Below are 10382 nucleotides of genomic sequence, written 5' to 3'. Positions count from 1 at the left end.
TGAGAGTCTATAACCGCTGGGCCTGCCTTCCCAAAAATTTAATCTTGTAATTATTCATCTTGTCAATACAAGTAAAATGTTTTTTGAATTGTTAAAATCGGACGCTTCGTTCTCTTAAAAGTTTTTTAATTATTCAAATCAGTTGATCGGTGTTCCCAAAATCGACAAAAATTTGTATCCGCACGCACACACACATACGTCCATTTTTTTTAAGGTATGCCAAAACATTTTTATTTTTTTTTTTTTTATTTTTTTTTTTTATTTTTATTGGCCTCTGGTAAACATGTAGCCACATACATAATGTACAATATACAGGTAACATATATAGTATATTGGTCACTTACAACTTAATTTTACTATTATTAACAAACCTAATTATATTAGGATAACAGTTCAGATTTTGCAATAATGATGTCAAATTAAAGGGTTTAATCAGTGTTTTTATGGAGTGTAGTTCCTCTAACCATTTAGCCCTGCTTGCCTCAAATATACTACATTCTAGTATGATGTGTTCAGATGTTCCGCTTGATGCTCCACAAGGACATGATTCTGACTCTATTATTCCCAGCCTCTTCAGGTGTGCAGGGAAGTTGCCATGGTTAAGCCTTAGTCTTGTTATTGTTACGATGGTACCTCTGTTTTCATCTGCATATTTTCGGAACCACGGTTTCATCTTCAATTTGGGGTTGACTGCCTTGTAGTGTCGTCCCTTTGTTTCCGACGATCTGTTCCACTGCTCTTGCCATTTTTCCAGTATTTTTTTCTTTGAATTATTTATATAGTCTTTCCTAGTGGCTAGGTTGATCATAGTTCCGTATTCTGTTGCCCATTTTGCTATGGAGTCCGCTTCATCGTTTCCACTAGAACCGGAGTGCGATCTAGTCCATAATAATTTGACTGTATACCCGTTCTCCAAAAGCTGTATAAGTCTATTCCATACTTCATATACCAAAGTCTCGCTTAGTCGATTAGTAAGGAATAGATTTTTCAGTTTATCTATACAGCTTTTGCTATCGGTAACGATGACCGCTTTAGTGATTTTGTGGCTTTCTATATATTCAATTGATTTTTTTATAGCTATTAGCTCGGCTGACCAAATTGAAACGAAGTCTGGTAGTTTATATCCTATTTTGATATTATCGTTTTCATAAAATAAAGCGCAGCCAGTTTTGTTATTAATTTTTGACCCGTCTGTAAATATAACTTTATAATCCTCTATGTTGATTGTATTCGTATTGAATATTTTTTCTATCGTATAACTGTTGTCTAATGTGAAAAAGTTATAATACGGGTGTTTATTGTATTTATTTGTGTCTCCTCTTGTTTCAATTACTTTTATATAGCTATATACCAAGCTTGGTTTTGGACGATTTCTCCAATAGTCACTTGTTAATGTATCTATGGCTACATTCTTGATATTTTCGATTGTTCTATTATTTTGTACTTGGTATTTTTTAAGTACAAATTTATCACTTAAATATTGGAATCTTAAATGTAAAGGCATTTCTCCACATTCCACCAACAAGGCGTTTGTAGGTGTGGAAATCATTGCCCCTATGCACAGTCTCAAACATTTATATTGAATTTTTTCTAGCTTTCTGCAGTGAGAAGAGTTACTGAAAGCTAGACTTCCATACTCCCATGATGGTCTAATTATTGTTCTATACAAATTCAGGGCTGTGGTAGGGTGAGCTCCCCACCATGTCCTATTTACCATACGTAAAATGTTGATTTTTGGCTCAATTTTTGTGATTACTTGATTTATATGTGCTTTGAAAGATAGTTTTTTGTCGAATGTGACGCCCAAAAATTTATTATTTTCTTGTATTTTGATTGTATGGTATTTAGTCGTTAGTGCTGTTCTTTCTTCTAGCTTCCTGCGTCTTGTAAAGATTCCGATTGAGCTTTTTTCGTCCGACAATTCAAGTCCTTTCTTTGCGAGCCATTCATGGAAGAAATCTATGTTACGGCTCATCACCTCATAGGCTTCCTGGAGGCTTGATTTTTCTATATATATCACGACGTCATCTGCAAATTGTAATATTTTGGTACCTGTTTCCCATATTTTTTCTATGTCTCTTACATAAATTAAGTATAAGATGGGGCTAAGACTTTCTCCCTGTGGTAGGCCTTTGTAGATTTTTCTCGGCCCTATCAGTTTCCCATTTATTCGGAAAAATATCTTTCTTTCTCGGATGTTGGTCGTAATTGAGTTTATGAATTTTCCTGGTAGTCCAGTGTTAGCCAGAGTATCTTCTAGCACCTCTGGTAGGACGTTATCGTACGCACCTTTAATATCGCTAAATAGAGCAACGACATAGTTGTTTTTTGCCATTGATAGTGATGTTTTTGATTTTCTTGTTTATATTCTCACACGTTAAATAGTTTTTATAGTTGGATTCCTGTCTATAAGCTTTTTCACCCTCTCTCCGTTCCTTTATTAGCTGATTGCATTCGTCATCCCACCACACTGGTTTAATGAACCTAGTATTTATCAATTTTTTCCTTTTTGGAATGCTTTTTTTATGCCAAAATATTCAGAAACCTTTGAGACGTTAAGATATATAAAAATTTTCATTTTCGTTTTTTTTGCGATTACTATAACTTACCCTAAGGGAAGTTAAAAAATATCTCACGTGTTTTGAATTATATGAGCCTTTAATAATTGAGACTTTTTGTTGAAAAATGAATTTAAAACTCAAAAATATTGACAAGTTTCGTTGAAAGTTAGCGTCATCAGGACTGTAAAATGGTAAAGTACTTGAAAAAATTTGAGTAAAAAAATAAAAACTTAAAAACACTATCATCCCGTTTTGGCTTAACGTTGAGTTCTGGAACACTCTGTATGTTATAGGATCAATCTTGAAAATTTTATAATCATATAAAAATTAAAATTTTCCAGATTCTTGCAATATTGCGTAAAGATAACATGTTTTATGATTGCGCAATCGACTGCTTAGAGAATGATGCGAAAGCACAAGGGAAAATGTTGATAGTTGTCACTGAGATGGGTCAATTGGTCACCGAAAGCGTTGATGACATTACACTGGAATTTCATCAATTGGAAATTAATATACAAAAAAATCTCATACAAAGAAATAAAGATTTAAAATCGGGTGCAGAACTTTTGAAGCGCTTTACAGAAAAGACTCCTTTATTAACATCAAGTGAACGGATACAGGAGAAAGACGACTATCTGAAATATAAAACTGATGACCTCACAAAAGAATTAGAATCAGCCCAAGCTGCATTGGAAATGATACAAAACAATTTAGGAATTGAAAGGTGAAACTCTTCATTATTATTAGAAAATTATATTTATCTATTAGTTAGGATGACAAATCAATATAGAAATATTGAGAAGTACTAATACTAGGGACATGAGTGCAATTATTACATGAACTGAAATATGAAAACGTAAAAATTAATTTTGAGGTAATCAGACGTACTATATAGGTGAAATGATTTCTGTGATGACATATGAAACCCAAACTTCAAAATAATTAAATGCAAAAATAATATTTGTAGTTATTTCATGTTTGGGTGGTTTGGAAAGTAACGTTTCTTATAGACATTTTGACACGTAATTTTCGTACAATAAACAATTACTTCGATAAATTATGTATTGACAGTTTTGATCGAACATCTTTTTTTAATTTTCTGGTATTAACATAATTCCGAAATCATAAATGTATTGGTCATTATTGGCAAAAAACTGATCAAAGTGCTTTTTGACAGGATGATTTTAGGTAAAGGTTTTACAGCCTAAAATTTTTTTTAGTGGTTGGAACAAATAATGGTCCGATGATAGCGGGTCTGGAGAATATGATGATTGTGTCATTGAGTCTCATTCTAGCTTCAAAAGCTTTTGTCGATTGACAAGACTTATGTCGTCTTGATGCAAGATTTTACCTTGCTTATGGCTTATTTCTGACCTTTTCAATTGAAGTATATCATTAAGTTTATCCAGCTGATGACATAAGGCATACGAATTACCATTTTGTTATCATGAAATAGCTGAAAAATAAGTAATTCCTTTAAAATCATACCAAACATCCTACATTACTTTTTCTGGCAAATTTCTGCTTTGCACCTATTTTGAGCAGGCTCTTTTTTTGTTTCATGGCGATTGCCTGTATTGTATTGTTTACATCTCATTTGAAATTCCTAGTGACAATTCGCTTCTAAACATGATAATTTTCAAGACTTTTCAGAGACAAATCGTGGACGCCAGTGCGACGACATACGTTTCTTTCTATGAGAACCATACATAGAGTTTCGAGGCAAATCCAAGACCTTTCAAGTGGTCATAAACTGTTAAATTTGATAAATTCTTACTCAATGGGACTTCATGTATTGTTATTCGTTAGTTTGCATCAACTAATGCCTTTCTCGCGTCTTTATCAGCTTCAACCGTACTTCTTGTACTTGTTGCATCTTTAACATCAAAACACCAGGAATGAAATTTAGCAAAGCAATTTTGACAGTATCGTTCTATCAACACGCCATTTCCGTACACATCGATCAATTTAAAAAATGCTGCTTAATTCTTTCCGCATTCAAAGTGGCACCATCCAAAAACTACTGCCTATAATTGATTAAAAATTTTTACACACAAGCCTTAAAATATACGGTTTCAAATCATATAATAATTAAGGGCTTAAGTGTGATGTTAGGTTCTTACAAATATAGTTAAATTCAGGTGGTAAAAACATGAAGTGACTTTTCGAACAACCTTATATTTTGCTCTAAACTGGTATAGCAAATTGCTAACTAGTAATCCGAATCCTATGAAAAACCACAGACTTTATACAACAATTTTTAGAACACATTTAGATCACAGTTATGTATCGATTTAGAATGAAAATTATTGTCAACTTATATGAGGCTCGCCCGTAGGTAAACGGTTAAGAGCGACGGGACTTGTTTCAGTGGTCCCGGGTTCGATACCCACTTTCGACGATTTTCACTTGGAAATATAGATAGATTAATATGTTTCCAAGTGAAAATAGCCCTTGTCCACCATTGCTGCACCAATAAAAAGTCAGCCCTCTTAGATTAGGTCTAATAACAAAAATCATCAAATATGGATGGATTAACCATTGGGTTACCATCTAAAATAAATAGGAAGTAAAAAGATGTTTCAGCCCAACAGCTCATAGGACGTAAGGTTCAAAAAAAAAACAATATTACAATAATATATAATTTAGTATTTTAACTAAGTAAACGTTATATAAAATGCTGCATGAAATAATTTAAAAGTTTCAAATTGTATACAATGGAAGTTAACACAAATGGTAATTATGAATTTTTACTGTTTATAAAAACGACAAAAAACTCTTAACATCAAATATAATTTAATTTTGAAGGATTGCCGAAATTTATCCTCAGTTGGTACAACAAAAAATATTGAGCAGTCGATTAGCAGACTATCAAGAACAACAACTTGAATTAAAGAAAAAATTAGACAAAAAAATGATAGGACTTAACATAACGCTTATGCAAGTCAAACATGATTATAATCAAGAACGAATTAAACAATTAGAAAAAATAAAATTAATTTTGAATGAAACAAAACTTCAGAAACAAAAACATAAACGTTTTAAGCTAAAATCATCAAATATAGCTCAATGGATTATAAATGTTCGACAGGGAGTTCAGAATCTATTATCAGTTTTGGAACCAGTATGGTAAGTAGAGTATTTCTAGAATGTAGTAATTTTACACTTTGCAAATTATTTATACCAATTTTGATCGTTTAAGATTTTCTATGTTAATACAACTCAGAATTGTAAGATTAAAAATATTTAGAAAGATAATACAAAACCATATTAGTGAACTCATTAACTTAAATAGTAATATAAGAAGAATGTAAGCTTCCATAGGACATAAAAAAATCAATAAACTAACAGTACTCACAACTAAAAAAAAACAACGTAAGAAAATACTTTTGTTATGGATAGATTTTTAAACATTGTCGTTTATTTCCCGATAGTAACTTTGTATGAATAAAGAATACGAGTATACATCTTTTACACTCTTAATTAAAATATTCTTGTTGAAAAAAATCAACTTTACTTGTTTTTGAGAAATTGTGGTTGCACCTTTGTAACCGTGGATCATCTAAGCCCCTCTTTACAGCACTAGAGTTATACTTCATTTTTATTTGTAATAACGAAACCTTTCACATACAGCCTTACCGAAGAAAATATCAATAATTCAGAAGAAAATGCAGGACTTGCAGAAATGATTTCTGCATTTAGAGAAGTGAGTAAAAAACCTTTAAAAAGTATACCCGAATTCGAAGAACCACCCAATCCATTGACCATGCTTCAGCTAGTTGCAAATAAATTGAAGAAATTGGAAGAAATAAAGTTCGAAAAGCCATTATCGGCAGAAAAGGCTAAGTTAATGTACGAGCAAAAACATCAATGGGTTTTTGAGGAAAAGGTAGGTTTTAATGTAAAATGCAAATAAACACATAATTACTATTAAACTCACAGCAAAATTTACAGCACGTAGTTATTTTTTCAACTAGTATTGGTGGTTTTTAGGAAATTGTAATACGATCAATAAAAATGGTAAAAAAATTTGGTAAAGATGACTTAACTTTCAATTTGATTTTAAAAAATATTCTTCATGTGCTTTTCGTGGAATTTCTAATTTTCTGAATCTCTCAATTAGTATTTGTCTGTTCACATAAACAAATTAATATTGGACATAGGAAATAAAAAATATGTATGTCTTGGGTGTGCGACACATGTTTTCTTTTTTGAGTACTAGGTTCAAGGCTGAATGCAAACATAAAACCAAAATTGAAGGCCAAACTGCGAAAATGGAGAAAAATAAAAAATAAGGATAAAATCTACGATCTTGTAAACTATCTGCATGATAATTAAAAACTTATAATGTCTGGCGTTTCCTGGCCTTGTTCACTTAAATTACCAATGCAACTAATTTCTGCAATGTTTTGGCATGTCTGCAGGAGTGCATATTAATCAATCTTTTAGAATTGTATATATTTTCTCGTACTTTGGTATCATAGGTTATTTATTTTCAGAGAAGTGAAGAAGAATTAAATTTATTGGAAGGTATTGTGCTTCAAGATCGGTATATTCCATCTCATTCATCAGTTCGTTTAGCAAGTGCTCAATATGTTAAAGATAACACTGTAGATGAACTTGCCCTGGTGGCAGCAAATGTGAAAGCTCGAAAACGTCCAGGTCTAAAGTTTTGGAAAATGGAAAAGCAAAGACTTCGCAAATTGAAACAAGGGAAATGTAAATGACAGTAGAATTGTTCATGTTATTTGAAAATATTTGTTTCTAATAATTTTTCCTCAAGGGTTCTCAAGATCAATATATTAAATTGCATGATGTATGCTCAAAATATACAGTGTTTTAAATTTTGTATCCCGCAATATCTTAAACGATACATGGTTTTTTTATAGTTATTTTGTTTAGAGTTGTTGATATATACTTTATTTTTGATAGATAGCAACACAAACAACATACATGATAATTGGACAATGATTTCTGCTTCATAACTAGGGATGGAAGCAGCACAAATGTCGAATTTAACTTTTGGTAATAATAATGTAAAAATCGAACCGACTGCATCACCACAAATAACGCATATATTACTGACAAGTTTTGAACTATTTTCAGTAAAATTTTTAGCTAATTCGTCATTGTAGAAATAAGGTTTATTTTGCTATTTTTTCAAAATATTGCACCAGATTTTTTGATACCATAGTAAAAGTAAAAGAAGATATCCATGGGTATGAAAGGCCACTATATTATTTTTAATTTTCACTTTTATACATTTTTATGTATTGTAATCTAAATAATAGTGCTCAAGACTATGAAAATTATAACGAAAAAAAATTTTTGTAAAAAAATTGGCGTTGGTCGTTTTCTTTGAGTTTGTCGTCGTGAAATTTAAGACGATGGCTTGTTACACATCTATTGCCAGGTATTTTAAAATTGTATAGTTAAACAAATACATACTTTACTAGTTTTGGAACTGGTGGTGGACTTTCGCCTTGTTCTACTCTATAACAAACTAGTTGGTTTGGTATTTAGCCTTGAGGTAAGTTACATGAACTTCCCGATATATGTAAATAATCGACTTAACCGATAAAAAATAAATTAATTTATGAGTGATTATAAGTATTCGAGTGGATTTATTACACATCATTGCAAACGACCGAACAGTTTACATATTTATCGAAGTATTTTCTAAAAACAAATTTTCAAAAATCAGTAATTTTTATTGGACTTTAATGGTTCACTATGTTTAAGACCAAGTACACTATCGTTATACCAACTCAATCATCTAATTTTATTTTTAACAAACGTCAAAAAAACACTCATTTTCTCAAACTTTGATAAATTTAAAAAAAAAAATACTTGTCGTAAGGCCGTAATAATTCAGTAAGTTCTATAAGACCATGATATATATCGCCAAAAAAAGTTCCATAAAAACCGGCCTATTTTTTTTAAACAGTTAATTACAAGAAAATGGCTCGGTAGATTTTCACCTAAAACTAATCAGTATCATTCCCAACTAATTTCTTTCGAACAGTTTTTTATTTTTAAAATCGGTTCGGTAGTATGAGCTTAAATGTGGACGAAAGGTTTAACATTTTTTTCCAAATTACAAAGAAACGGCTCGGCCGATCGTCGCATAAAACTGAGAAACGATGATCCTCATCGAGATACATCAAATGCTTTTTTAATATCTGAAATAGTTTCAGGCGTTTTTGAGCAAACGTCGATGAAAGTTCTAATTTTGACATATGCCAAAAAGACCATACTAATTTTTGCAAACTTTGACGAATTTTTAAAGCTAAACCAGTTGTCGTAGGGCCGTAATATTTTAGTATGATCTAGAAGACTATGGTTTACACCGTCAAAAAAATAATCATAAAAATCGTCGAATTTTTTTTTAAAAACTTTATTACAAGAAAACGGCCCGGCCGATCTCTACCAAAAACTAATCAGCACGATTCCCGACCAATATCTTTCGCACGGTTTTTGAATTTTCAAAATCGATTCAGAATTGCGGGCTAAAACGTAGACGAAAAATTTTTCACTTTTCTGCAATTTATAAAGAAATGGCTTGGCCGATTTCTCGCACAAAATTGACAAAGGATATTCCTCATCGAGATACATCGATTGGATTTAAAATTTTTGAAATCGGTCCAGCAGTTTTCGAGAAAACGTCGATTTACGGCAAAAAATCTATTCACATACACGCACACACACACACATACTTTTTCCTAATTTGGTCTCATTCGATTCAGAATGGCTTGAAACGTCGAGAAAACATAAAATTAGCAATTCGAATTTTTTGATGAAATCATAAACTTCTCCTTCGGGAAGTTAAAAATTATTTTGAGCAATAAAAGCATTTTCATATTTTCACACTTTAGTGTTCTAACTGCATATTATATGTACCTCGCAAGGAGATTAGATATAAAAATGAAAACAATATTTAGTAATTTTTGTTTCGACTTCAAACTTATCCAAGTATTAACCTTAAGTGATTGTATCACAAATTTCTATTCATGAAGGTTCGATCTTATCGATTCTATTAGTTTCTCTCCAAGTTTCGGGCCATCGTCATTCCATGCGTGATGCTTCAAACAACGCGTTTTCTCTTGTCTTCGCACATTTGCTGCTGTATCTGTTATAAACAACACGATTCCCAAAGAGTTTTTGGAGAATGTCATCAATTCAAAAAAAAAAAAACATTTAAATAATTAATAATTGTGGCGAGCAAACCTCACTTGGTAGCGTGTTCGATTCACACAAGTGTCATTGACTTAGAATTTATTGAAAAAATATGTGTAGTTAATTTGAAAATAAATGAAAATTGCATTTGTTAAGTATAATTTGAATAAAAATTAAGAAAGAATAGGAATAACAGTATTCGAATAGCTGAATTGTATTGAGTATATTATATTGAGTAGGAAGAGAAAATATTAGAACTTGCAGGAATTGAAAGAAGGATGAAAAAAAATGGAATGAATATAGAAGTTGAATAGAATTAAAAAATTGAAAAGAACAAAAATTGAAGAAAATAGGAAGAAAAATTAAGAATATATAGAAGATAAATTGTATACAAATATAATTAATATACATATATAAAAAAATAATAATGATTAGATACCCTATTAAAATCATTGGCACTAAACTAGATAAAAATCAATTTAACAATTGCAAAGTATTGACTTTAATTATAGAGTATGTGATATGAAATCAGGAAACACTGTAGGGGAGACTGGGTATGGTTGTGCCAGGGTACGGTAGTGACAGTCGTCATAACAGCTAAACTATATTGATTTTGAGATATAGTCGAAGGCAAAAAGATGAAGT

The 10382-nt window shown here is 31.3% G+C and overlaps 1 protein-coding gene across 1 annotated transcript; it reads right to left on the bottom strand.

The window, feature by feature from the left end:
* Positions 1–340: 340 nt before the first annotated feature.
* Positions 341–2335, bottom strand: LOC113373949. Its single transcript, XM_026614213.1, has one exon. The coding sequence runs from the start codon at positions 2333–2335 to the stop codon at positions 341–343; it is 1995 nt and encodes a 664-aa protein (XP_026469998.1).
* Between the last annotated feature and the right edge of the window lie 8047 nt (positions 2336–10382).

The sequence above is a fragment of the Ctenocephalides felis genome, unplaced genomic scaffold, assembly GCF_003426905.1.
Source record: "Ctenocephalides felis isolate EL2017-DRISC unplaced genomic scaffold, ASM342690v1 CF-g0.4_SCAFFOLD_01604, whole genome shotgun sequence".
Lineage (NCBI taxonomy): Eukaryota > Metazoa > Arthropoda > Insecta > Siphonaptera > Pulicidae > Ctenocephalides > Ctenocephalides felis.
The sequence above is the reverse complement of the archived record's forward strand: the minus strand, read 5'-3'. Positions and strand labels throughout refer to the sequence as shown.